Source organism: Canis lupus, chromosome 16, assembly GCF_011100685.1.
Source record: "Canis lupus familiaris isolate Mischka breed German Shepherd chromosome 16, alternate assembly UU_Cfam_GSD_1.0, whole genome shotgun sequence".
Classification (NCBI taxonomy): domain Eukaryota; kingdom Metazoa; phylum Chordata; class Mammalia; order Carnivora; family Canidae; genus Canis; species Canis lupus.
In genome coordinates this window covers 55,658,416-55,686,247 of record NC_049237.1, presented here as the reverse complement: position 1 = coordinate 55,686,247, position 27,832 = coordinate 55,658,416, and the positions used below count along the sequence as shown (strand labels likewise).

Below are 27,832 nucleotides of genomic sequence, written 5' to 3'. Positions count from 1 at the left end.
ATCCTGGGACTCCAGGATCAGGCCCTGGGCCAAAGGCAGGCGTTAAACCACTGAGCCACCCAGGGATCCCAATATTTTCTTATTTTATTGTGGTTTCTTAAACACGTTGATAATACAATCCACAACTAAGTAGTAACTTCTAAGGAAACCCTAGAAACTCCTGGTCATTCCTTCATTCATTCAGTATTGGCATATGCACCTTGTTCCAGATCCTTAGCTGGGCACTAGGGGATACAATGAGGTATACAGGATTCCCACCCTTCTGGAGTTCACCTTCTAGTGAGACACAAATGATAGCAGGAAAATTAAAATGTACTGTGCTCTGTGAGATTTTAGACTGGGGGTGGGGGGGTTGAGGACGTTTGTCCCGACAAGTGACATTTGCATGGAGCTCAGAAGAAGGGCCATGGAGGAGTTGTAGTAACTCAGGCAAGAGAATTTGGTCAGAGGAATGGGCAGAGTGGACACGGACAGAATGTAGATTCCCAGAGCTATTTTCGAAGTAGCTGAGAGGGCTTTGTGATTGGATGTGGAAGGAAAAGGAGCAGAAGGGGTTCATGACCAATTGGCATTTAGTGAGAGCGGACTGTGTGCCAGATGCTGTTCGGTCATGTCACCGATACAAGGTAGGCACCATTCTTTCCATTTTATGGATGACAGCTGAGGCAGTAGTTCACATTTGTAGGTGTTTCGGCAGGATTCAGTACAAGGCACCCTAGTCTAGCTTCAAGATTTGTTGTCTGGGGACGTCAGGGTGGCTCAGTCGGTAAAGCATCTGCCTTGGGCTCAGGCCATGATCCCGGGGTCCTGGGATGGAGCCCCGCGTCGTGCTCCCTAGTCAGTGGGGAGCCTGTTCTCCCTGTCCCTCTGCCTCTGCTGCTCCCCCTGCTTGTGCTCTCCCCGCCCTGCCCCCCTCATCAAATAAATAAAATCCTAAAAAAAAATTTCATTTTCGGAAGATGCTTTGCTAAGTGGTGTGGTTATGTTGGTTGAAATGAGATCCCTGCTGTCAATTTATTCATACTAGGAAAAATACCAACAAACAATTCCGGTAGAAGATGATACTGAAATTGGAGTGTTTGTGTTTGTTAGCTTTGCGACCGAAAGATAAAATAACTTTGCCTGGATTCTTCAAGAAGGCTGTATCAATTATTCTGAACTGCTTTGAATCTTTACTTCAAACAGAAGCGAGGGCGGTGGAATGTTTAGGAAGAGTCCGCCCTCAGTGGATAACTGAATGGAAATGAGAACTCTTAAGTGTGGTCTTCAAAGCTGTCCAGATTTTGCCCTGGCTAATTTTCCCATTTATTGGTTTCACTGTAGCCCAACTGCTGTTCCTCCCCAGCCCCCCAAGTCACCAGTGTATTTTCAGCCATGTGCCTTTGGACTGTTCTCTGTATACTTTGTTCCAGCCGAAGCCCCAGCCTTCCCTCACTCCCTCTGGGTGTTAGGGTCACCTAACACATGGAATTAACCTATGTAATATTAACATAACAGCATCTTTTAATGTCTGTGTTGTCCCCTTTACGATTGTAACCTTTCAGAGATGGCAGTAAAGGAGAGCATGATTTAATTTTTCTCTTTTAACAAAAGGGCCGAGGAGTCTACAGGGGAGATTGGTCCGAGTTTCTGTGGAAATATAGATGAATCTCATGTTTAGGGGGGTGGGTTCTTGAATGAGCTTACTGATTGACAGGTTTTGATTCATTAGAGACTGTAGGTCTAGTGAGTCTAATTGATTCTTACTGTATTCTTTACTTAAATAGATAAGGGGGAAGGAAACACGAACTGTACCCCTCAGAAGTAAGACTGAGAGAGAGACCTTATAAAAGAGGGAGTTCTGAGACAGCCAGCAATATAGAGAAACCTTTGTTTGCTTGTCAATAAAAACCTGTACTTATTGCTACTTTGGAATCTAGCAGTTCTCTAAGGCTTGTTTTGTTTCCTCTTTCTCTGTGGGAGCCAGCAATGGAAACCCCGAATGAGCAAGCGTTGCTTGGGTATTTTAGAGGCCTGTCTGTGTGTAGAAGTGGAAGTGGCATTTGGAAGACAGCTTTATTTTGCCTGGTTTCCGGGTGGGAATTTCAGGAGCAAAAAGAAACTAGGTGCTCCTTTCCAGGCATCACCTAAAGTGCCAACCACATGCTAGGCACGCATGTTTTAGCCTGAGAAAATAGTCTCTACCTCAAGTAACACACAGTTCAGCAGCGTAGAAGGACGTCTTTTAAAGCGTGTATGAGATAAGCTCTAAGAGAAAGAACTGAATGCCGAGCCAGGGGCTACAGGAGGGCTGCAGAGCTGCCTCCTAGTGCTGGCTTCCCTGGAGGGCCTTCACAGGAGGGAGCCTGTGCTCTCCTGGGCCTGCGTATTGCTTCGTTCCCCCAAGTCTTCATTTGTATTTCTGGAGGAAAATTTTTTATGTCTATTTAATGTTTTTCATGAGTTTCTTTTCTCTTTAGTATCAGACTGAAAAAAAATCACATAACCTTCTGATATATGGGAAATTTTCTCATCTGAAGTTTGTATCTGGAATTTTTGCAGAAAATAGTTGTGTAACATTCAAAAGAGTTTTGGACCTTGGTGTGAGAAACCTGAGTGTAACTCCTAGTTCTCCACCATAGTATGTATTCACTTGAATAAGTCAGCGTCTCAGCTCAAGGGTTCAGTGACTGGCACATTGTCGGTGCTCAGCAAAACACCGTATAGAGAAGGACAGTGCAAGGAGACAAGCATGAGGAATGTGTAAGAAAGCTTTGGGGGCGCCTGGGTGGCTCAGTCAGTGGGTATCTGCCTTCGGATCAGGTCATGATCCTGGGGTCCTGGGATCCAGTCCCATGTCTGGCTCCCTGCTCGGCAAGAAGCCTGCTTCTCCTTCTCCCTCTGCTACTCCCCCTGCTTACGTGTTCTCTCTCTCTCTCTCTCTCTCTCTCCCTCGGTCAAATAGATAAATTTTTAAAAAATATTTAAAAAAGGAGAAAGCTTTGTGATTTGTAAGATTCCTTTTAAATGTTGCGTGATTATTATTTTAGCATACTGCCTCTTAGACAAATGACTATGTCTGTACTTTGATCTTGGTTCAGAGGGCATTGTAATTTTCCTGTTCAGTGAAGTGTTGTTTGAGATTGGGCAGAAAAAGAGCATCGTGTTAGTATGCATTACAGTGGAAATCTTGTACTGTTTAACTTGTTATATATTTCATTGGCATCAAAATACATTTAAAAATCCATTTCAAATGATTATAAACATACAGTGTAAATTATATATGTAACCTTATTAAAAACAACTCTTTATAGCTGCATTTGTGTGTAATCAGAGACTTTTTTCTCTTACCGTTAATCACTTAACAGTTGTTTTTTTTTTTTTTTTCCCCACTTAACACAGTTGTGAATAAAATCTCACCTTATTGGACAGTAATAACAACTAGCTTTTGGGGGGATGGTTACTATGTTCAAGGCATTGTGTGAAGTAGTTTAACTGGTCTTATTAATTAGGCAGTAGTTGCTGTTAGGACATTGATTTTACATGTAGAGAAATAGATGTGGAGAGGTAAGAGACTTTTTTTTTTTTTTTTTTTTTTTTTTTGCTTTAACCTGTGCTCTTAGTGACTATTGTATTGAATGTAGGGGAAGAAAAACTACTCTCGTAGGTTCATAGCTGAGGTCTGCAAATTAAACTGACAAAAATCAGATAAACAACAGAAAAGACATAAACATTTTGCTCATGTTAATATTTTTCTATGCATTAGTGCCTCACAGAAAAGAAGTGAAAACCAAAAGAAGTGAATAGAATCAGCCTGGAGGGGGGCGGGAGCGGGTTATATATAATTCATTTTAACAAGGAGCAGTAACTTGTGGAAACATAACTAGACAGAGCAAGGACTTTGTGCTGTTAGGGCTGGTAAACTGTGGGCAGGTCACTAGGGAATGGGTGATAGATAGATAAGGATATTTTGTGCTACCTCTGGTCTTCCTTGCACTCCAGAAGGGAACACCTTTAGGAATGGGTATTAAGGTCACCCTTACAAAGGAAAGCTTATGCTTCAGACAGAAAGGGAGAGGCCAGAGAGGTCTTCCTGTGTCTGCTGTTTCTCACTTGCCTTCATCTCAAAATATCCTTATGCCAATGTGGCATATTTTCGGGTACAGCATACTCTGATCGCCCTCAACAAAGTCTCTATTTAACAGCAGTGAAAAAGTTTTTTAAAAAATATTTCATTTTGCATGCTGAAAGAAAATGGATATCATTGAGGTAAATGAAGAATCTATTTTTTTTTCAGGCACCTGGGTGGCTTAGTCAGTGAAGTGTCTGCCTTCGGTTCAGGTCCTGAGCCCAGGGTCCTGGGATCAAGCCCCAAGTCAGGGCTCCCTGCTCAGCCGGGAGCCCGTGTCTCCCTCCCTCTGCCTGCCGCTCCCCTCCTTGTGCTCTCCCTCTGTCAAATAAACAAATAAAATCTTTAACCATCTATTTTTTCCACAAAAAAAAAGAATATTGTACATTTTTGTCCTGGTAGTATTCTTTATACTGTGTTAAACATGTGATTACTATAGATTCCATTTTACTACCTGTTTTAGGGTACAAAAGAGTCTCTAGGTTGTTTGCATATCACGGGAGTAAAATTTCAAAAAATATAAAGATATGGTCAAAATGAGGTGAAAGAAGTCACATGTATGTCAGGCTGCCTTCTGAGGCAATTTTTGCATGTTAAACAAGTTTGCTTGACTAATGAGGAATAGTAACTAGAGGATCAGTTGCAATGAAGATAATTATTCAAAGACCATTTTTATTGTCTTCTTCTGAATTAACAAAAAGGAAACTTTTTTTTTTAATAGGGACTTTACATGAGCTTTTACAAAATGGATGAGGAATTATAATGAACCTAAAATTAAAGACTTAGGAAGAACAAAAAAGCCATGTTTTTCATGGGCCTTGTTTTGAAGGAACAAATAGATTACCTGCAGAAAACCTGATTAATGTGATTACAAACATACTAGAAGATTCACAGAATGCATTAAAAAGTCACTGGTACACTTAGAGTATTTTACTTAGGTTTATTCCAAAACCTTTTACTGCTGGAAATGACATAGCTTTATTTACTTGTGAAAAATAAGAGTGCAACTTAATGATTCAGTACACTTGTGCTGAAAACTGAGTGCTAGGCTCAGGGAGTAGAAAAATTATGAAGACCCTGCCACAGAAGAGCTTATGAACCCGAGGGGTAGGGAGATATGCACACAAACTCAACTTGTAGATGAGTGTACAGAACACATGGTTGATGCTCCCGTAGGAGTGTGAACAGGGTTTGTCCCAGAGCAAAGGCGGGGGTGTGTGATTAATTCTGGGCTCTGGGTTAGAAGGCAGGAAGGCTTCAAGAGAAGAGGTAAATACGTGCTGAGGATGAGCAGATGTAAGATGATTATAGTGAGACTGTGCCGTAGACTTATAGGTCATCCTATAATTGTCGGGGAGGAAGACCTTGCACTGCCCTGTGGTCCTTCTAGCTGGACTTAGAATAGAATTGCCATGAGACAGATTCACAGGGATAACCAAGTTTAATAGATGTATGTATGGGGACTCCACACACAGGAGATGTCCAGGACATTGAGTCAACAGGAAGCTCACGAGAGATAAGAAGAGGCGTCCTTAGGATACAACCAGGAGAAGGCTGTTAGCTGAAAGTGAAAGGAAGTGCCCTATTATGCAGATAAGTTTCTTAGGTAGAGGGGAGTCTGGTAAGAGATCTCTTCCTGGTATAGGCTCTCCTTTTCAATGCAAATTTAGGCCTTTGAGAGCCAGGCGGAGAACTTTTCCTGCTGGGTTCTGATTACTTCTAACTTCATCTTTATGCCAAAGTGGCCCATCCAGGGGCAGCCTGCCCTTGGCCCCTGCAGAATCATTTAAGAATTTATATGTATGGGTATTCTGGAAGTTCTTAGCTTTTTTTTAATTTAGAAACTACAGCTATCTAATTAACCACGTATCTGTTAATAAGGTAGTAATAATTAAATATTTTGAGAATCAGCATTCTTAAAAGAATACAAATATTTTTCTTCCCCTCCATGATAGTAAATTTAAAAACAAACTTTCCACTTGAATGAATGAAAGAAATTTGACAATTTAAAATTAGAATGAAATGCATTTTCTTTGCAACCTTGGGAATAAACCAAGTGAAGGACCTTAGAACTGCATATATTTGATACCTAAAATTGTAATTATGCATTCTTTGTGTTGGTTAATCAACATTTTTTCAAAATAATAATGATTTACAGCTATTACAGTAAGGTTTGTAGTTCATAGATTCATTTACTTTGCTTTTAGATCTTTTCAGGTTTTAATTATGAAGGTCTACTTTTTTCTAACTTCTTATTTCTGTTGAATTCCAACCAAGTTATAGTGGCAAATGAAAAAATCTAAATAGCCAATCAATCCAAATATTTACTTTAAGATACTAAATTAGGTTTTGTAAAAAAAAAAAATAAATAAATTATGTTTTGTGAAAGGCCTACCCTCTTTTTTCCCCCCATCTTTTTGTGTTTTATTAGGAAATACCTTTTATTTCAGTGAGATACTATGCATATTGAATAATCTTTAAAAGTATGAAAGATGTATGCGTGTCTTTCCCTTTCAGTGGCTATGCATTAGGTGTTCTGTTATTTTTATCTTCACAGTGATCTAGCCATAGAACAGTTTTCTCTATCTGCTTTGCGCAATTAAATTCATTACTTACTTTCTCTACATACTGCCCACATTTAGGCAGCAGGCTTGAGCAGTTGAAACGTGAGCAAGGCCAAGAGCCTACTGGGACCTTTGAGCTGAGTGCAAACAGGCTCATTAAACCACCCACCTGAAAATGGCCGTGGGCCCTCACCTACCAAAGGGCTGCTTCCAACCTGGCACTGTTACCAAAAGAGGGACAATTGCATGTGTCTGCATGCCTCCACCCTGTAGCTACAACCCTTCACCCCTGCCTCCAGGCGGACAGTCTCTCCTTGGCCGTCCTACCCATGCCTAGCCTATCTTGCGGTGTGTTCAATAAACTTCTATCTCCTACGCTCTGCCCTGGGCGATTTCTTTCAGAGCCAGTGCTGCCGACCACTATGCAGTTGGAATATGCATAACTGTAATCAAACTTTAAAAAATGCCTTTTAATAACCTGTTATCTGCCTTCAAAGGCTGCAGCCCGACAGTCTATTAACAAGCTCAGAGCAAGGAAGGAAAAGGAGAGTCTCTCCTTGGATGGTTCAAGTGCTGGCTTCAGCTTGGGGGCAGGCAGGTCTCCAAAGAGTGGTGGACAGGTTGAATCAATTAGACTGAGACTTTAAATGCGAATATCACATCCAGAGAACCTAAGCCAAAACACGACGGTTGTGTAGCTGCAGTACTGAAGCGCAGTGCGTTGTACCCAGTGCTCTGGAGAGAGAGTGGGGATCGTTCACAAGCAAGAACTCCCTTTTTAATCCTGCATAGATCAAGCGATTGGTTTAGGGTTTTGCCTTTTGGTTTTGTTTTTTGGTACTGATAGACTTTGTTAATAAAAAAATGAGCAAGGATCTAGAGACATACTACATCTTTAGCACTGAATAGTGTTCTAAGGAAGATAATAGAGACCTCAGTCTGAGTCCCTGACCTCCGGAATGTTGTGTCATCTAGTTCCAATTTTCTACAGAGATGCTGCATTAATGTCATTTTCTTTCTTCAGTTGTTAGGCTGTTAACGAAGAGTGTTGTGACCAGAAGATCTGATTGGACATCTAAAAACACAGATCCAAAAACCTTTGGTTAATTCGTAGTCTTGCATAATCCATGATGACAAGATACAGAAACTAAAATGCCCTGAATTAAAACAAAACAAAACACTGTTAACAGTCCTTTCTTTAAAATCCTTAAAATTATTCTTTCCTTGGGACGCCTGGATGGCTCAGTGGTTGAGCGTCTGCCTTTGGCTCAGGGCCTGATCCCTGATTCCCAGGATCGAGTCCCACATCGGGCTCCTTACATGGAGCCTGCTTCTCCTCCCTCTGCCTGTGTCTTGCCTCTCTTTCTCTATTCATCTATTCATTTATAAATAAATGAATAAATAAAATCTTTTTAAAAGTCTTTCCTTTAAATAATTTGTATGAAGTATATAAGACACACAGAACTGCAGACTCCTATAATGAATACCTGTGTACGCACCATCCAGTTTAAGAAATGAAACATGACCGCTAGCGTTGAAACCACCATGTGCCCCTCCCAAGACACATCCTCCCCCTATCCTACAGGTCACCTATATCCTGAACTTTCTCTGTGTTTTTTTTCTAATTGTGTTTATTTTTTTAAGTAAGCTCTATGCCCAACATGGGGCTTGAACTTAACAACCCTGAGCCAGCCAGATGCCTCAGGGAACTTTCTCTGTTCTTTACAGAGTTATAGAGAGTCCTGTTTGTGAGCCATGTTTCCCTATTACTTACAATATAAAGTTTTAATCTTCAATTTGGTATTCAAAAGTCTTTTCCCATTCTGGTCCAGATCTCCCTGGGGTCTCCTTGCTCCAGCTCACCAACTCTGCATGCAGCCGTGGTTTGACTGTGATCCTGCTGGGGGTACCTCCACGGGCCTCAGACACTTCCACTTCCATCTCTTTGTCCACCTCTTCATGAACATCCTTCCTTCATCTCATCTGCTGAAACCACACCTAATGAATACTGCTTCTGCTCTGCCCTTGACAGTTCTTTAATATAAAGTGTGCCTTATTTTCGTAATGTAAAATGTGTTATGTCTTATACGGTTACTGTTTACATGGCTGTCTCTTCCACTGCACTGTAGGGTTTTTGAAGGAAAATGCATCTTACAGAAAGAGCTTCAGATATTGTAAACAGTCAGTAAATAAATGCTTGTCGTATTTTTCTCATGAGGATGTTGATCATTCTGTTTCACTTTCTAACCATCAGCCTGCCCTGAACTTAACTACTTTATAAACATGCGCCATTGATGGTCTCTGATGCTTCTGAGAGAAATCTCATTTTTGTTAATCATGGATGGAAATATTCATGGTATTGTCAATTTTTTGACATCGTCCTATTTTGTTTGTTACAATAGTGCATGTTTTGAAATGTTAAAATAATGTTTCTTTTTGTTTTATCTTTTAGATATTGCTATATGGAGATTTGCCAAAAAATAAAGAAAATATAATATATTTAGCAAATCATCAAAGCACAGGTTTGTATTTCATTTGCATGAAACTTAGGTTTTCTACAGAAGGTAGATGGGCATTCAAAGTAATGTTTTTATTTAAATGAAATTTTGGGGGGTATTGTTAAAACATGAATTTTCAATGCAGGTATTAAATCATGACCTGGTATTTTTGTAATTTTACTTTTTTGGAAAGTCAGGAAAAGTAAACCTACAAATTTCCCAAATGTACCTTTTCCCCCTGATGGGTGAAAAAGAGCCATTGTCTTTATTTTGTTTCTTGTAGAGTTCTTTAAATGAATTATGCATTCTTTTTGTGAGTTCTGTTTCTGAAAGTAAAATTAGGTCAAAGTGTATACACATTTTACTTTTCTGATTGTTAAGCAGGCAAGTTGTCCTCATGACTACTCCTTGCCTACAGGCAGTGTCAGTCTCTAATGTCTGCAGTCCCTTTTGCCTCATCAAATGTTTTGGTTTAATTATAGCTTGCTGTTCTGTCAGAAGACTCACAGAAGACTCTGGTCTTCAATTATAGTGCAGTCTATACTTTAAGGCACTTTTTAAAAAACTTTTTATTTTGAAATAATTATAGATTCTCGAGAATTTGCAAAAATACTCTATGAAGTCCCATGACCTCTAAATTTTCCCCTAACGATGACATGTTATAAAGCTGTTGTACAGTATCAAAACCCAAGAAACTGACATTGGTTAAAGTACTTCTTTAGTTCTACAAATTATTCAATCCAAGGAAAATCCCACTTCATGTTTTTTTTCAAACCTTTAACTGCTTTTGATATACTCTTCTTAAATTCCGTTCTTATTTAAGAAATAGAATACCCAGAAATTTAAAGCTAAAAACAACCTGATGGATTATAGGATAATGGAAAAATCACTTAAGCCTGTGGCTTTTATCTTCCTCCTGTCAACTGTATCTCTTCATGATTTTATTGCTTTTATTACCACCTGCACCAAAGGAAAAGTAGAGAAAGTAAAAGAAGTTGACATATATTTTTCTCAATTTAGCTTATTAATGATTACATTCAGTTTTATGGGACAAGAGTTGATTCTACAAAGGATTGATAGGAATTTTGATGTATCTGTGTCTTTCCCTGCCTCTCTGAATGTGACCTCCTCAGACGATTTAGTTACATTTGACTTTAGCAAAGCAACCAGCCCGACAGGGTCAGTGTCTGCTTTCAGCGCAGGCCTGTGAAGCACCTTACTTCTTCCTGTATTTTGACTATTTCTGCAAACATACTGGATTTCAACTACTGACAAGAGTCCTGTTGCTGATGGCCTATTTCTATCAGGCTTCCAATATCCAAATGCAGAGGATTTACGGGTCCAGGGAAGGGAGTGGCTCATGACAACACAAAGTTTCTTTATAGAAGTCTTCTCTGTGTTGAAGAGAATTCTCTCTCAAAATTCCTTGTTCAGGCTCCCTGCCAACTTTCTTTCTGCCAGGTTTCAGTGTGGAAATACTTGTATGACCAGAGCTATGGATCCAGTCCACCCATGTGGATGAGTACTCTGACGTTGCTGGAGGTGGTGGTAGTAACATCAGCAATAGCATGAGGATGCTGCTGTCATTTGTGTGTCGGCTACATGTTGGCTTTTATATACAGTCTTTCAGAGGGAGGACTTTTGGGAAAACATTTGGAAGAAAACAGTTTCACTCTGTTTCCCACTTCTGTGTATGGAACTAGAAGGTACTGGGAAGTAGAGCTCCATCGTCAGTCCACTATAACCTGAACGTGTCTCACTTCTTAGGTTCCAGAGCCGTCTCCTCGGCCCTTTACCTCACCGCAAAGGCCAGGACTTTCTGATACCAGGACCTGTGCCAGTTGGCCTTTGGGATTTGAGCAAGTGCTTTTTTGAATGCCGTTTAAAAAGCCCATGACTTAGGAACATAACTAGATGTTGACTTAAAGTTACTTTAGAATTGCGGGTTGTAGCCAGACTATGAGAGATTATGGCCAGAAAAACGGGTGCACACAAATTTGTGTGTAGTTGTAGGCTCCAGAGGCCCGTGAAGCTTACGTGGTCACGGGGCCTTGGCCAGTGCTGTCTGGGTACCCTATCCTAAGACCCTCCTAAGATATTAAGAACCACAGATGAGTGTCTAAAAATGTGATTAGCAGAAAGAATATTTCTAGGACTCCGTTCAACTTAGACTTTGTGGTTCGCTCTCTACGAGGCCTGCCAGAGTACATGTCCCTTCTACGCCTCACATTCCAAATGGTTGATGTTCTAGTTTCTCTTCCCTGTTGTTTTCACTCAATGTGTCCTTGCTGTCTCTGTATTCTTAGTCTCCTCGAACTTCTTTCTCTGCTGTGGGGATGCAGTGGCTCTTGTTCCTTCCTCTCGCCCTTTTCAAACACCTACTTTTGATACTGTTTACCTTAATCTCATGAAATGCACCGTTTTCTTGGTTTCATTGATACTCATCTTGACTTACAGAATGTGTGGTGAGTAGATTATCATAAAACGGTGCGGGCTTTGTGGTTCATCTGCTGTCCTGCAGTAGGCAGTGAGACAGTGGGCAGATTACTCAGCTTATCTCTTAGCCTTATTCATAGGTATGAGTAATGTCTACTGCTCAGAATTTTTAGGCAATTTACAGAGAGGCTAGCCCTAGTCTCTCAGTGTGCCTGGTTTATGGGGGGCATTTAACAGCAGGGGGTGGTGGTGGTGGCTAACAAGGAGCAGGCAGTGTTAAAGTGCTTCCTGCCCAGGATCTCTGTTCCACTACACAGTACCCTGGTGACTTAGGGACTCGTGTTACATAATAACATAGATGAGGAAAGCCTTGCTTTTTCTGCTGTCTCTCCTCACAGCCCTCTCCTCTCTTCGGAGCTAATGGCATCAATGACACTGCTGTAGCTGGATTACCATTGAAGAAGTCTTACATAGCCACATTCCTTGATCTCTTAATTAAAGTATTCCTGCTGGAACACAGACTGTGAATAATTACTGTCGAGGTGCATATTCCCATCTCAGCTGTCAGCAACTCAGCTGTAGTCTGGTATCTCCCATCAGAAACCTAGTTGAGAACAAACAAGAAAAGTAACGGTAATTGAGTAGCAAAAATTGATGGCACAAAGTGTGTGTGTTTTGACTACTTAAGTTAGTTCTTAAGCTTTTTCCACTAAAACTTGCACACGTTTAAGGTTTAGGGTCATAACCCAGGAGAGTTAATACCAACATGACATATTTTGCACTTAATCTTAAAAGTTCTTGGAAGATGCATCCCAGGCTATGTGTAGCCGTGCTTCTTTCAATATAAAAATACGTTATTAAAAATTCCTCCAAACTTTAAAAAAATAATTCTTCCAGGAAACGATACTATAGCTTGTTTTTAGCCTTGTACCCCGCTATGTTCTAGGATGTGCGATAGCCTAGGACCCACACATTTAGTTCTCACAATTTATTTACGTTAGGTACAGCTATAACAGGCTGGATCATTTGGTTTCCAAGACAGTCAGAAAGAGCTGCCTTTCTCAGTATTGTTGAGGTGGTTTGAATTAGAAGGAAGGGGCTAAGGAGGTGGCTTCCAAAGGAAGTTACATACTTGAGAGTAAAGTGATAATTATTCTGTAGCGTAAGTGTCTCCAGCTGACAGGTGCAGTTTCTCGGGATCCCTGGTTGAAGAGTATCTGCATCACTCTACTTAAAAGGAGTTGTAATACAAATAATGTGTGTAAGTGTAACACATCCAGAAAGAACTTGTAAAATGATTTTTCACAATTTTTAGTCTTTAGCTGGCTAAGTCTTCTTTGGGATATTCTCTCTAGTATTGTCTAAAGGATGTCACAGAGCTGTAATCCTGCAGAAGATTTTGGTTTAAACTGCTATGTTAACTGCTTTAATTTCCAGGCTTTTATTTTCCTTAGATTTTATTTTAACATTTTCCCCTCTAATTCAGTCCTTTTGTTCTGGCTTCTATGCCCCTGGATACACATGTTATAATAGGACTATTTTTTTTTTCCAGAGATTCTTATCAGTAGGTTTTTTTTTTTTTTTTTTCCCCCTCTCCAAGGATCCCACCCCCCAGGTCAGTTTTCAGTGTTATCAAAGAGATGGAGTAGGTTATAGCCATTTGCTTTCAAACCCACGTCTCTGGTCTTTAAGACCTTTTACTATTTGCACGCTTCATTGTATTATCAATTCCTCTGACTCTTTAAACCATCTCCCCTGTCTGCGGCCTTCTGCACAGTTGCCTGGTGTCTGGTTCTTTGCTTCCGTGTGGGCTAGTTCTTCTAGCCCATTTAGATTTCCTTCTCTCTTGTAGAACTGTTGTTGCTATTAGCAACATGCTCATGTCTTCCTGTTTTTGCTTTTGTGACTCGTTAGTAGAATTATACCCATGTAATGACTATTACTAGCCACCTGGGTACACGTGGTCTGATTCCTGTAAGGGGCACATATCTGTCTAGCACAGTTGTGAGCTTCAGGAGATCTTTGTTCATACATGGTAACCTGGGTGGGGTCCTGTCCTGAAATTCAGTAAAGATGAAGTGTCTTTGCTTTATGTTGAACATATTAGCATATACACAGTACTTAGATGCATACGACAGTTTCATTTAATCACTTTTTGCTTATAATTTTGTTAGGTTTTTTTAGACTAAGAATTAGAGGTGCATTATTTTTTTGTTGGTGCTACTTTCATATCATTGGTGGTTTTGACTTTTTGCATTTTACCCTCTGGAAGGCCTTTTAAGAAATGCAAAAAAAAAATACACCAACAAAAGTTTTTTTTATAGAATTTGTAATTTTTAAATGTCTGCAGTTGATATAAAGAAATTTTAGAATTCTTACTCATATTTCCAAAAGTATATTCTTAGTGAAGAGGCTTTCTCTGTTTCTGTGAAGGGAATGCCAGAGTTCACATACAGATCATTTTCGCACTAATTGGGTTGTGTCTTTGCAGTTGACTGGATTATTGCTGATATTCTAGCCGTGAGGCAGAATGCTCTTGGACATGTACGCTACGTCCTGAAAGACGGGTTAAAGTGGCTCCCACTGTATGGGTGTTATTTTTCTCAGGTAACTTTTTCCATGCTTCATTATATATGTAGTTTATAAAAACTTTAGATTTGGAGATTTAACATGCACTTAATATGACTGTGTAGGTTGTTTTATTTTCACGGTTGACTGACTTGTTCCAAACGGAAGTAATTTTCCTTGGGCATTTTTAGTAGCGTGCATTCGTGTACCTGTGTGATCACTCGGGTAGTTAAATAGGAAGAGTACATGTGTACAAAAAGCAAAGGACTAGGAAAATTTACAGGCATAGAATCTGACAGACGATTACCTTAAGAAACTAATAGTAAAAGTTGATTTTAGGATATAAAAGTGTGGTTATCATGCAGAGTGTTGAGCATGAGTGTCAAGCCCATAATAAACATTTACTATATGATATTTTCCAAAATGCCCTTAATTTGTTTCTCAAGCAGACATTTGGTCCAGCCACTTATATGCTCAAAGTATGTGTTTCTCAGCTGCATCACGTGCCAGTTCCCGTGTGCGGCATTCATGGTCTGCTGTGACCTATCTCCTATCTCCCTAGAAAACCTGCCTTTCTCCTTCTAGCCTGAATTGGTTTCTCCCTCCTATCATCCTTGGAGCTGTTGCTTTAGTTCAAAGCAATATGCTTTCCTCTACCTCCAGGGCCCAGTTTAGATGCTGTTATGAAACCCTTCCTGGGCCTGGTGGTTCCCTCCACCTTGCTCTTGTCTTGGACTGTCTTTGTTATTACGCTTATCAAATTCTCTTGAAATTACACTTCTATACATATTTCACCTCCCCACTAATTTTTAAGTTCCTAAGGAAAGATACCTGGTCTTCACCTCTGTAGCTTCCATATACCTGGGAAAGTACCCAGATGTTTTTGAATTAAAATAGACCTTAATAAGCATGTTACATGACAAATGAGAACTAGTGTGTAAAGAGTAGGTATCACGTCTGCTACAGCTGGGCTGAAATTTTACATTGTGGTATATGTGTGCTGTGGCTTTTAATTCTAAAGAGTTAGCCAAGAATGGATTCATTCTCATCAGTCCCCTCTATTTGGGTAAACAGTGACATACATCCTGTAGAGCACTTTGAGTTTTTCCTCTGCACTCAGGCAAGCCAGGGTAGGAACCACAGTGGAAGGAACCACAACCAGGATGGAAGGCCACCTTCTTCCTCTCCTCTTTGTGTTCCTTATACTGTCTGCTCCTTCTGTCTGTGTATTTCCTTTTACTCAGAGTCTTAGTTAAGACAAAGTCAAATTCAGCCAGTCAGTTTATTGTACAGATGAGTTCAAATTAGCAGAAGCAAGTGCAAATAATATGGGGACTTGATGCAAAGTTTTGGTGAAGTACACTTCCAAAGTTTAGTTAAGGATACCTTAACTCTTATGACAATGCCTGTGTTTGTTGGCTGGGCCTGCCCTAACAAGCTGGATCTTAAATAACAGACATTTATTTCCCCACAGTTCTAGAGGCTGGAAGTTCCAGATTAGTGTGTTATCAGGATTGATTTTTGCTGTGGCCTATCTTCTTGGCTTGCAGTCAGCTGCCTTCTCCCAGTGTCTTTCCTTTGTGCACACGTGCCTGTGTGTGTCCTCATCTCCTCTTTGTATAAGGCACCAGTTCTCCTGGATTGGAGTCCACCCTAATGACTTCGTTTAACCTTATTACCTTCTTAAAGGCCCCATCCCCAGATACCATCACATTGGGGGTTAGGGCTTCAACATATAAATTTGGGGGGAACACAGCTGAGTTCACAACAATACCACATAAACATCTATAGCTGGGTCAGTTTTAAAAATCCCTAAAGATCATGAATATTGACCGGTCAAGGACACCATTAGTGATTCTATGCTGTTGGAAAAATTGAGAGCTAAAAACTGTTATCAACCGAGTTTTTTATTTTAGAAAATGAAAGCGTTTTTAAGTAAATGATCATGTATTTTCCGCTACAGTGTAGCATGCAGTTTTTATTTGTTACATTGAAACCTGGGAGAGTTTTCAGTTAAATGTTTATTAGATACTAATATTTGAATGTATTAAATATTGTTTAATTCCTAAAATGTAATTTTGTTCTTTACTTTTGGGGAGAAAAGTTACCTTTTTGATGACTGGCCATTGGATATTTTAATAGTAAATACTACCCCCCCCCCCATTTTCTTTTTTAAATGTGGCAGCACGGAGGGATCTATGTAAAGCGAAGTGCCAAATTTAATGAAAAGGAAATGAGAAGCAAGCTGCAGAGCTACATGAATGCAGGAACTCCAGTAAGAACATGCTCATTTTTATTATTTTCCTTATCAATCCCCAGTTTTTAATTTAAGAACTAAATTAGAACTTAAGAATTGTTTTGAAAATGTATTATTCCATGGGTAATAAATACTTGAGAGCTTTGTTGAGACCGTAAAAACTATCTCGATAAAGGTGAGCAGTTGTTGTTGCCATCAGGAAGAGGGTGCAGGTGATTCAGTCTTCCGGTGGAGGCCTCATTAAGGACCTCCAGGGAGCTGCAGGAACAGTGGGAGTCTGTGCTCTGGGAGTGGAAGTGCATCTCGACCTTGCACTTCAACTGCTAACTCCTCGTCGTCAGGATCATGTATGGTTTCAGAAGAAACAACTTTTCAGTGTGTCCATATAAATTTGGATTTCTTGTCTATATTGAGTTATTTGAAAAGTCAAAAAAAAAGTATGAATATTGGCAAATGAAAAGTCATTCAGCGTAAATATTGTTTGATAAAACTTTGCTCCCTGAAAAAGGAATCTTGGTATTCTCTTCGAAGAATGCTAATTGCTGCCCTGTTTCCCGGCAGCACACCCCATCGCAGTGACTGCTTGAGCTTTGGTCACCAGTGCTCAAGAACTTAGCTCATTGGCTACAAGGGGGTTTTTTCTCCCTCCTTCTCTCTCCTCCTCCTCCTCCTCCTCCTCCTCCTCCTCTTTCTCTGCCTTCCTTTCTCTTTTCCTCTCCTCACCAGGGCTCATAGGTGGCAGCCAGAGCTCATGTTTAAAGACGAGCTTTCCACAGTCAGCTGATGAAGTGTCCTACAAGATTTTTGCTTACAAGCTTTGCTGACATGACTCTAGTCATGTTGACGTTAGGAAATTGCGTTCTGTTTGGGGACCTGGAGTAGAATGTAGGGAGATAAACAGTGCTCCTTTATCCCGTTACTACTTTTTACCCTTGAGAACAAAGTGTACTCTTTGGAAGGGTCTGTTTACTGAACAATTTGGTATCTTTGGGCAGAAGGGGGGGCTCTGTTTGCAGATCTCCACAAGACAGAATAGTTTGGCAATATATATATTTACTGTCTTTTCAAAAAATTGTTTAAAATTTCAGCATTGACTTACATTAAAGAGTCCATCCCTCTTCTGCCCTCTAGCTCTCAGTCACCCAGGCAGGGTAGCTGCCATGAGGTTTCTTGGGGATTCTGGAGATATTGTATATGCCAAACAGATGCATACAGGGCCCTCTCTATGTGGATTTTAGTGTTCTCTATGCAGTTTCCCCTTGCTTCTCTATGTTATGTCTCTTTCTCCAGTGTCCTCTGGTGCTTGTTCCTGAAGTCCTGTTAGTTTGGTGGGGAGGAGGAGTCGGGAGGGTAAAGAGGGCAGAGAGGTTGGGTGGTTTGTTGTTCTAAATCTCAGGGAGGGTCTTGGGGTGGAGCCTTCTCTGATCCTTCCTTGCTCTCAGCTTCCAGTCTGTGCCTAGAGGTGTTCCTGCCCTATCCTCTGTAGGGAGTTTTAACCTTCTGTTCATTTCCCCCAGCTGCATTGGATTTTCATCAACCTGAGAGTTTAAGAATGTTGTTCCATAGGAGAGACAGAGGGGAAGGATCTGTGCTGGGCTTTGTGCCTTCCCAGCACTGGCTTCTGTACTCCCCCAAGCCTGCATCGTCGTCATCATCATCAGGATGAGTTTGCAGGACATTCCTCTGACTCGGGTTTTTCTTCTCTTTCTCTCTTTTTTTTTCTTTTTTCTTTTTGGTTTGCGTATGTGGGGTGTGTGTGCATGTGTGGTATGTGTACATGCACACACAAAGAGTGGTCCCTGGAGTAGAGCTTGTGAATTGTGGTAAATGATCCTGTTTCTATAGCCCCAGGGGTTCTTCTGTTGAATGAGCCCACACTCAGCCTTTTTCAATTTGTTAAAATTTTACGTAAATCTTTTTATTGCCATCTGTTGGCATGTGTCCCAAGTGAATGTAAATGAGTGCACGAATCTCCTCTCTCCTAAATTGCCTTTCTTCCCTTAGATGTTCAAGCAAGTTGGTTACCTTGCGGCCTCAACTCTGAAGGGTTCAGTTTGCAGATTCTCCACTTGTTTTTCTTGGGTTGGGAGCGATACTCTTGTAATATTCTTTGTCCTAAATGGAAGCCTCCTCCTGTTTGTATGTTAATGTGTTGTAAAATTTAGAATAATTTTATATTTACAAAAATGTTGCATGAATAGTATAGAGTTTCCCATTTATTCTTCACCTAGTTTTAATGTTAACGTTTAATGTTAATGTCTTTCCTAACCATGGTACATTGGTCAAAACTAAGAAAGAAACATTGGTGTCATACTAGTTAATTGAACTCTACAAACTATTCATATCTACTGATGTCCTTTTTTTGGTTTCAAGATGCAATCCACTGTACCACAAATTCATTTAATGCCTATGTTTATTGTATTTCTCATGGTATGCTGTACTGTGTGGTTATTGTCAGGTCTCTTATTTTTCTTTTAATCTTCAAGCTTTGTTTCTTCAAATATTGAATGCATCATTTAAAAGATGTATTGAGTAAATATGTGTTTAGTGATCTCAGTATGTGAAGGCCTGTTTGTTTGTTTTTTTTTTTTTTTCCAGTTCTTGCTCATGGTACTTTCTTTCCTTATATACTTGGTTATCTTTATTTGCTGCTGATTCTATTTGGAAAATTATCTGTAGAAATCAACTCAAAGCATAGAAAGTACCTTCCTCCACACAATATTTGCATTTGTTTTAGCTGGGCCCCTAAAGGCTTCTCCAGGGTGAGCCCACCCAAGCCGAATTCTAAGTGTGAGGTTCACTGGACCAAGGTTACAAGTCCTTGTGAGACCACTTGGCTTCTGGTTTACTTTTGCCCTAAGAGTATAGTCTCTGGGGTTCCCTTCACTTCTTTCCACTCTTAATAGAAGGTCTTGGGGCTCTTTTATGTTTTTATCTTTTCAGCTCTTTGATACTTATAAGGTTATGACGTTATATCCAGCTTTTAAAGTTTTTAGTGGGAAGGCTTGTTCAAATAACCTGGTCTCTTACTTGGGCTACCAGAGAACCTCTCTGTTTTTCAAGGACCGGAGTCTAGCTTTTTGGTGTTTACGCAAGAATGCTGAATTATAGATTGGCAGTGCCATAAGTGGTTGTCACTTTGAGGCCAGATCAGATCTGGGTTTAAATTTCACATCTGCCATTTAAACTTTATTACTTTGCCCAAGTCACTTGACTTTTCTAAGCTTGTTTTCTTTATATGTTAAATCTGTTAATAATTATTTCATTTGGTAGCTAGGATTAAATAGTATGTTTGAAAAGTCTGCTTATTATAGTTGTTTCTTATTGCTGCTGTAACAGATTACCACAAACTCACTGACCATAAAAGCACAGGCAGCAGAAGCAAAAATAAATAAGTAGGACTATACCAAATTAAAAAATTTCTGCACAGCAAAGGAAATAATCAACAAAATGAAAACCTGCAGAACAGGAGAAAATATTTGCAAACCACATATCCGATGCTAATTTTCAAAATTAACAGGCAGCCCACCAGCAAAAAACCAAATAACCCAATTTAAGCAATGGGCAAAGGAGTCAAATAGACATACTTCCAAAGAAGACCTACAAATAAATGGCTGATAAGTATATGAAAAGGCGCTCAACCTCATTCGTCATCAAAGAAATGCTGGGCAGAACTGTAATGAGGTTAACACTTCATACCTGTTAGAATGACTGTTCTCGAATAGTTTTCAAGTTAAGGATTGGTTAAGAATTTAGAGAAAAGAGCACCTTTAGTCGGTGTTGGCGGGAATATAAATTGGTATGGCCATTACCAAAAACAGAATGGAGTTTCCTCAAAAGATAAAAAAAAAATAGAAATATGTCCAGCAATACCACTTCTGGGTATATGTCCAAAGGAAATAGGATTATTTCCTGTACTCATGTTCACTCCAGAATTGCTCACAATAGCCAGGTATGGAAATAACCTTAAATGTCCATCAATGAATGAGTGAATTTAAAAAATGTAGTATGTATACACAATGAAATATTTTTCAGTGTCAAAAAAAGAAGGAAGTCCTGTTATTTATGTCAACATGGATGAACCTCGAGGGCATCACACTAACAAACAGACACAGAACGACAAACACCACGTGGTCTCACTTGCATGTGGAATTTTAAAAAGTTGAATTCCTAGAACTGGGGAGTAGAACAGTGGTTTACCAGGGCCTTAGTGGTGGAGGCAGTGGGAATATGTCGGCAAAGGGTACCAACGTTCGGTCCTAAGAGGAGTAAGTTCTGAGGACAGAAGGGACAGCACGGTGACTGTAGTTCATAATACTGTATTGCATACTGAAATTTGTTAAAAGAGTAGATTTTAAATGTTCTTACCACGCGCAAAAAGCAGGACAACTATGTGAGGTGATGGATAGGTTCATAATGATAATGGTGGCAATCATTTCACAATGTCTATGACTATTAAGACACCACATTGTATACCTCCAATGTGTACAATTTTTGTCAAAGATACCCTTAAAAAGCTAGGAGAAGTGGCAATGTACATTTATTACTTTAGCCATTCTGGAGATGAGCAGTGCAGGTGGGTCTCACTGGACTAACATCGTGGTGTCTCTGGGGCTGAAGTCCCTTCTAGAGACTTGAAGGGAGAATACATTTTCTAGCCTTTCTTAGATTGTAGAGGTTGCCTGCATTCCTTGGCTTGTGGCTGCTTTCTGTCCTCAAAGCCAGCAATGGCTGGTTTGGGCTTTATTTTATTTTATTTTATTTTATTTTATTTTATTTTATTTTATTTTATTTTATTTTATTTTTTTATTTTTTTTGCACCCATCGTCTGGTCCTGACTCTTCTGCCTCCTCTTTCCTCTTGAGGACCCTGGTGTTTACCTTGGCCCACCTGGACTTCTGGGCTGATCTCCTCAACCTGCAGTCCAGTGCTCGCGATCTTCAATCCCCCTTGCCGTGTTCAGTAATGTAGCCACAGACTCCGAGGAGTAGGTTGCAGACCTCTTGGGCAGGGGCATTACTCTCCCTGCCACATTCACGGATGTGTTTGTGTGACTTCGTAATTGTCTTCTGGTCATTCATGTAGCATTTCCATACTTAAATAATAAGCTCTTTGAGGAAAGAGATTCTTACTTTGTATCCCACCACTTTTTTGCATTTTTTCCCCTCTGTAAATGTATGATGGAATTTTTAATGAGTTGAATGTTTCTGATTGTAATTGTAGAAAAACGCTTTTGAGCAGTTGTGATTTGCTAGACTGGATTAATTTGAGGGGAAGAAAGCAGAAATGAACTATCTTGTTTATATTCTGTGCATCTAAATATGAAATGGCTTTTAAAAGAGAAAGTGGTAATTAAAAGATGTCTAGCTAATCAAAGTTTATTAAGTTCTGAGATATTATTTCCATATAAATGTGCCTGCTTTGAAACTCTTTAGTGAACTACACAGAATCGTTAAAAACCAGAGGGGAAGGAAACAATACAAAGTGCCTGCCGCACGGCGCTGGATGATTTCACATCCTTTAATGCTCACAGCTACCCCGAGTCTTCATTTGGGAATGAAACTGAGACTCAATTAAAAGTAAATCAACTTATCCAAAGCATGGAGAAAAGGCTGTTTCTAACGGAAAGTCATCCGTTCCATAACTGGTTGCAATATGAATATATTTTAAAGTCTTAAATAGCTCTTTTCTTTTTGAATAGAATCTTAATATGAAATCGCTTGCCGATTTCCACTCGAGGCTGAAGTATCTGTGCTTTAAATGGTACACCACATCTTGAGTATAGATCTTCTATGCAAAGTCAGCCCTCATCAAAGAATGCAGAAGCTGGTTTCTTCCAAATGAAAATTTAGCAGAATAAAAGATTTCTATGAATAGGAGCAATAATCTTGTACGTAATTTGGTTTGCTTGTGACTCTTTGCCAGTTATTTCCTGTCATCCTGTACTGGAGCAGGGATTTTCCTTAATTGAGAAGTGGGTCCAGAGATGACACACTGCCCTGGAGTAATTCTTGCCCTGACGCTCCATTTCTAGTCCTTTCCCTCCTCTGTCGCTGCCTTCTCCATTTCCATGGGAACTAAAGAAGATAGCTGCCTTTTTTCGGTCAGCAGTGTGAAAGCAATGGTGGGGAAGTTATCAGGTGCGAACAGCTGAAGGAGGAAAAAAGTTTTACTTTGAAATCTTGACTCTCCATCTGTGCTCTCTCTCGGCTCAGCTCACATTTGAGAGAGAACTAGGAGAACTGCTTTGGTCCCATAGCCTGCCGAGGCCGAGGCCGTTGTTCTTGAGAACGCAGCATGCAGAACCGATTCTGGGGAAGGCGAGTCACAGCTGCTCATGTCATGTTGTTGTTCTTTGCCCCGGATGCGTCATCTCACATTTCCAAAGCAGATCTGTTTTAATTTTAATAACAGCAAACTGCACTATAATTTTGTGCCATATTAATTAGACTACATAAATTATCACCTTTTATCGTTATAGTATCTCTGTGAGGTATAGGTACCACTGTCATTTCATTTTGTCAACAAGAAGCTTCAGGCACCGAGAGGGTAAGAAGTTTATCCTGGTTATCAGGGCCTGTAAGTGGAGTCTGGAAGTATTCATGCTGTTCTGTGCTCTTTCTCTAGTTACAGTCCTTGTATATATGATTTCCTGTAGAAAATAACCTGCTTTGAAGATGAATGGCCAGTTGGGGGCTATTAAAATACAACTCCTAAGAATATTCCTGTTTGAGTCTTTCTTTGCATCTGTGACTGGCCTTTTCATATCAGAACACAGTCTTAAAGAACACAAGTTCTAAGAATTTTGCCTAAGTCCAGTTAATTGATTTTTCTCTCATAAAACTTCTACTTTTTCTGTCCTATTTTAGCAGGCTTCAAAGTCAGATACTGAGATTTTCTTTTTTTGCTTTCCCGGAAGTTTTAAATTTTTGGTTTGCATTTAGGTCTGCGGCCCATTTCAATTTAACTTTTGTATATGGTGTGAGGTCAGGGTTTGTGTTTGTGTATCTAAATATGGACATTTATCACCACTTACTGAGAAAGTTATCTTTTCCCCATTGTTTCAGATAAATTGATTGCATATATATGGGTCTGTTTCTGAACCATTTATTCTGTTCCACTGATCTACATGGATATCTCCATGCCTGTACTCACACTATCTTGATTACTCTTGCTTTATTATGATAAGGTTTGAAATCTGGTGTAGTTAAATCTTCTGAATTTGTTGTCTTTCAAAGTCACTTGGCTGTTTTAGGTCCTTTGCATTTCCCATATAAATTCTAAAACCAGCTTGTCAATTTCTGCATAAAAGCTTACAGGTTTTCTTTATTTGGATTGCATTGAATCTATAGAAATCTATAGAATCTATAGAATATATGAATCTGGAAAGAACTGCTGTTACAACAGTATTGAATCTTTGGATTCCCAAACACAGTCTTTACTTAGGACTTCTTTAATGTCTCTCAGCAGCGTTTTATGGTTTTTATAAATGTGTTAGTTTACACATCTTTTGCAAAAGGTCTCCGCATTTGCTGAAATACATTCTTAATTTCATATTTTTTGATGCTATTGTAGATGGCAATATTTTTTTAGACTTTATATTATGATTGTTGTTAGCATCTAACATGCAGTATATTGACTTTTTTTTGTTCTGTAACCTTGCTAGACTTATTACCTAGTAACATTAAAAAATAGTAATATTTCTTAGATTTTTTACATGGACAGTCATGTCATTTGTGTATAAATACAGTTGTACTTCTTTCTTTTAATATGAATGCCTTTTGTTCCTTTGTCCTGCCTAAGTGCCCTGGCTAGAACCTCTAGTACAACCTTGAACTGGTGGGAGTGGTGTCCCTCCTTTGTTCCCCATATGTTGGTGAAAACACTCATTCTTTTACCAGTTTTTGAATCTTAGACCCATTATCTACTCCAGTTACTCTTTTGTTATTCTCCTTTGTAACGTTGTGGTCTTTTTCTTCACAATCATATAAGTATAATTGCATTTGTAAAATTTGCTTATTTTTATTTTATTTTTTTTGTAAAATTTATTTAATGTACTTTTTCTCACTTATCTCTAAAGACCATATCTAGTTCATTATCCTAGTTCCTGGCACATAAACGTATATAAGAAATACTTCTTAAATGAACCCTGAAGAGGGATCCCTGGGTGGCGCAGCGGTTTGGCGCCTGCCTTTGGCCCAGGGCACGATCCTGGAGACCCGGGATGGAATCCCACATCGGGCTCCTGGTGCATGGAGCCTGCTTCTCCCTCTGCCTATGTCTCTGCCCCTCTCTCTCTCTCTCTGTGTGTGACTATCATAAATAAAAAAAAAAAAAAAAAAAAAAAGAACCCTGAAGGAACATTCATTCTTGCTTTCTTATTGACCATCAGTGGTTTTTCTTTTTAATTAAGTATGTAAGAGATGGGAAAATAATACCACATGAATTATTAATAACCAATCAAATTATGTATCATTTTATTTTTGAATCCTTGTACTAAACAGAAGCCAAAAATCATCAGTAATTGCTATCATGGTTTCAAATAAAACTTCACTGATTTAAAGATTTTATTTTTTTTTTAATTTTTATTTTTTTAAGTAATCTCTATACCCATTGTTGGGCTGTAACCGCACAACAAGGAGTCCCATGCTCTATTGACTGGGCCAGCTAGGTGCCCCATAAGCTGATTTGCAATATATTTGCATGATAATGAATTTGTGGGTTTTGGAACTAATTCCATTTTTTTTCCAATTGTATCCATTTTTCCACATTTCCATGGCAGCTCTGATGAATCTTATCAAATATTAGGATACATAGAAATCTGTTAATTTCTGAGATAGGCAAAGACAATTTATTTGGATGAATAAAAAACATATATTTTCAGGGAAGTTGAAAATGCAGAATTGTAGAGCCACAATTAATACAAGTTTTTCAGATGAAAGTTTGGAAGAGGTTAATCACAATTTTGTCTAATGAAAAATATGAACTCTCATATAGGTTTATTACGTAGGAGTTTTTAAATCATAGATCATTTAGATAAGGGGATTTTTCTGTACCAGATGTATAGATAGCATTACCTGGGATCAGACAAGGTTGGATAAAATGAACATAATTTTCTTTCCTGCTATCTTCCTCTCCCTTTGTTTCCTGCATTCTGTTTGCATTTGATAAGATTTGATATGAATGCCTTAGTTGTGTATTTTGGCTATCAAGGAACCATGCTGGCGCAGTTTGGGTAACTCAGTTCTAAAGTTTCTCATTATTATAGTTTTGCTATTTCTGTCTTTATTTTCCCAAGAAGATTAAAGTAAAAACTTAGGCTAATTGATTACGTAGTAAACATCTAGCTTTCTCCTTTATTTATAAGTGCATTATTTCAGTTTATGAAGCTGCTTATAAATTGAATTATGTAAAATGCACTAAATGAGCTGTGTAAAATAAGAATATGGGAATCTTTGAAATATGTATACTTACTGTAATCTATATTGTGGAAATGTAGACATTGTTTTGAGTGAAGTATGCTTTTATTATTGAAACTTAACAGACTGATGTCTAAAATTTGCACCTTTTTAAAGGTGTCATTTTTCAGAATCTTAGGGGAAAAAAGCTCTTTAATTAATTGAGGCTTTATATAAGTTAGCATTTCATGGGTAAATTTTTAATTAATGAATATTAGTGTATAATTAGAAACATTAGAATTGTAACAATTGACCTAGTGAGTGCATGAGACTGCATTTTAAATATAATTGATGTAAAGATTTAATTGCATTTTTGCATTTTGGCTGCTCCACTTGAAATGAAGGTCCTACATAAAATGAATGTACATTTTTCCCACCTTAGGAAATAGTCTCTTCGCATTAATAGGGTTGGCACTGGTAAGTTCACAAGAACAACAAAAAAAGCTCACACAAAACAAACCAAGTTTCTCTATGTTTCACAGATGTATCTTGTGATTTTTCCAGAGGGAACAAGGTATAATCCAGAACTAACAAAAGTCATTTCAGCTAGTCAAACATTTGCTGCTCAAGAAGGTAAGTAAAAATTTGACTGTATTTGAAAAAATAGTTTTTAAAGATAAATACCTTTTTGGTTTTTGTTCTTGGAGAGGATATTTATGTTTGACAACAATGGAATGAATAAATGTATTCATTTCCTCAGTTTATGTATTCTCTCTTGGAAAGTTTCTTCATTAATTCATATGCATATTATATACATCTGAGAGATTAAGTTCAAATGCTTGCTAAAATCCATATTCCAGTCCCATGGATTTAGTTAAAATTGGCTGGGTACCTGACTTTGTAGATGGAGCCTTTTTCTACATTGTGGGTTTTGTGTGATGGAAAGAGTTTCCGTTCTGTGGGCTGACAGGCCTGGGTGGAATCCAAATTCTGACATCTCTTAGCTGTGTGGGTGCGAGTTGCCTCACGAACTGAGCTTGTTTCCTCATCTCTGAAGACATGTGTACCTCCTAGGCATACCTATACCTAGCTCTGTGTAAGAAATACATTAGAAGTGTGTGAAGTTGCTTTTGGAGAATGTGACACAAAGTTGGCTTACTTATACTTGGAAGTTAACAAAAGTCCCCAATGACAGGAATGTTCCTTTGTCCATATTTTAGGAAGTTGGATAACTAATACACCTATAAGCTATTCAGTTTCACCAATTTGGGATAGAAACAGAAAACAGTGGCTGTGCTGCGTTCTCAAAGTTGCCCTGAATATTAACTATGAATTAGTATACCATCTCCGTACATTGATCACCAGGCGCTTACTGAACAAATGCCTTGTTGATGACTTCACACCAGGGTCTGTGCAGTGCTGTCTAGGAGAACTTGCTGCAGCAATAGTAGTGTTCTGTACCTGCTCTGACCAGCGTCGTAGCTCCTGCGCACACGTGCTGGTACATCAGGGGAAATAAGTCTTTAATTTTGTTAACTTTAATTCACTGTGACAAAATTCTCGATACTTTCCTTAGTGAAATTCTTTCCCTAGACCTCCCCCACCCCTGGTGATTCCTGGTCAGGCTCCTTTCTAACCTCCTCTGCTGCTTCATTCTGTCCTGTTTCATATGTATGTTGTTTCTGTTGTCTGACTTCGCTCTTTCATTTCATGTTCATGTTTTTCCTTGTAGCCTCTATCCAGATCCATAGGTTTAGCTACCATTTGTTTGATTGCTGATGACTCACAAAAAGCTTTCTCCCACCCATATCTGTCTGACTCTAGACCTGTAGGTGTAGCTGCCCAGGAGAGACCTTCATTTGCCTGGCCCAAAGACCAGGGATGCTCAAGATCTCTCATCCTCAGGGAAACACAAATCAAAACCACAATGAGAGATCACCTCACATCTGTCAGAATAGCTAAAATCAACAACACGTGAAACAGCAGGTGTTGGTGAGGGTGTG

The 27,832-nt window shown here is 39.2% G+C and overlaps 1 protein-coding gene and 1 long non-coding RNA gene across 8 annotated transcripts in view; one reads left to right on the top strand and one right to left on the bottom strand.

The window, feature by feature from the left end:
• Positions 1–27,832, top strand: part of AGPAT5 (1-acylglycerol-3-phosphate O-acyltransferase 5) — a 57,854-nt gene that overhangs the window by 6,600 nt on the left and 23,422 nt on the right. For 2 of the 4 annotated variants that reach the window (XM_038560542.1, XM_038560545.1), the window contains exons 2-5: positions 9,125–9,194; positions 14,098–14,213; positions 16,360–16,449; positions 26,372–26,462. In XM_038560542.1, coding sequence (XP_038416470.1) covers positions 9,125–9,194; positions 14,098–14,213; positions 16,360–16,449; positions 26,372–26,462 — 367 coding nt within the window. Of the gene's footprint in view, positions 1–9,124; positions 9,195–13,516; positions 13,642–14,097; positions 14,214–16,359; positions 16,450–26,371; positions 26,463–27,832 lie in introns of those variants that run through there. The other 2 variants (XM_038560544.1, XM_038560543.1) reach the window with 2 other exon arrangements.
• On the bottom strand, positions 5,085–13,463 carry LOC111090367. 4 transcript variants are annotated; one of them, XR_005371709.1, is made up of 4 exons: positions 12,739–13,463; positions 8,447–12,210; positions 7,625–7,747; positions 5,085–5,669 (listed from the first exon to the last, which is right to left on the bottom strand). It is a non-coding gene; the product is annotated as an uncharacterized LOC111090367 (long non-coding RNA). The 4 variants fall into 4 exon arrangements; XR_005371711.1 differs by having other exon boundaries at positions 5,085–5,639; XR_005371710.1 differs by lacking the exon at positions 5,085–5,669 and adding an exon at positions 6,842–7,407.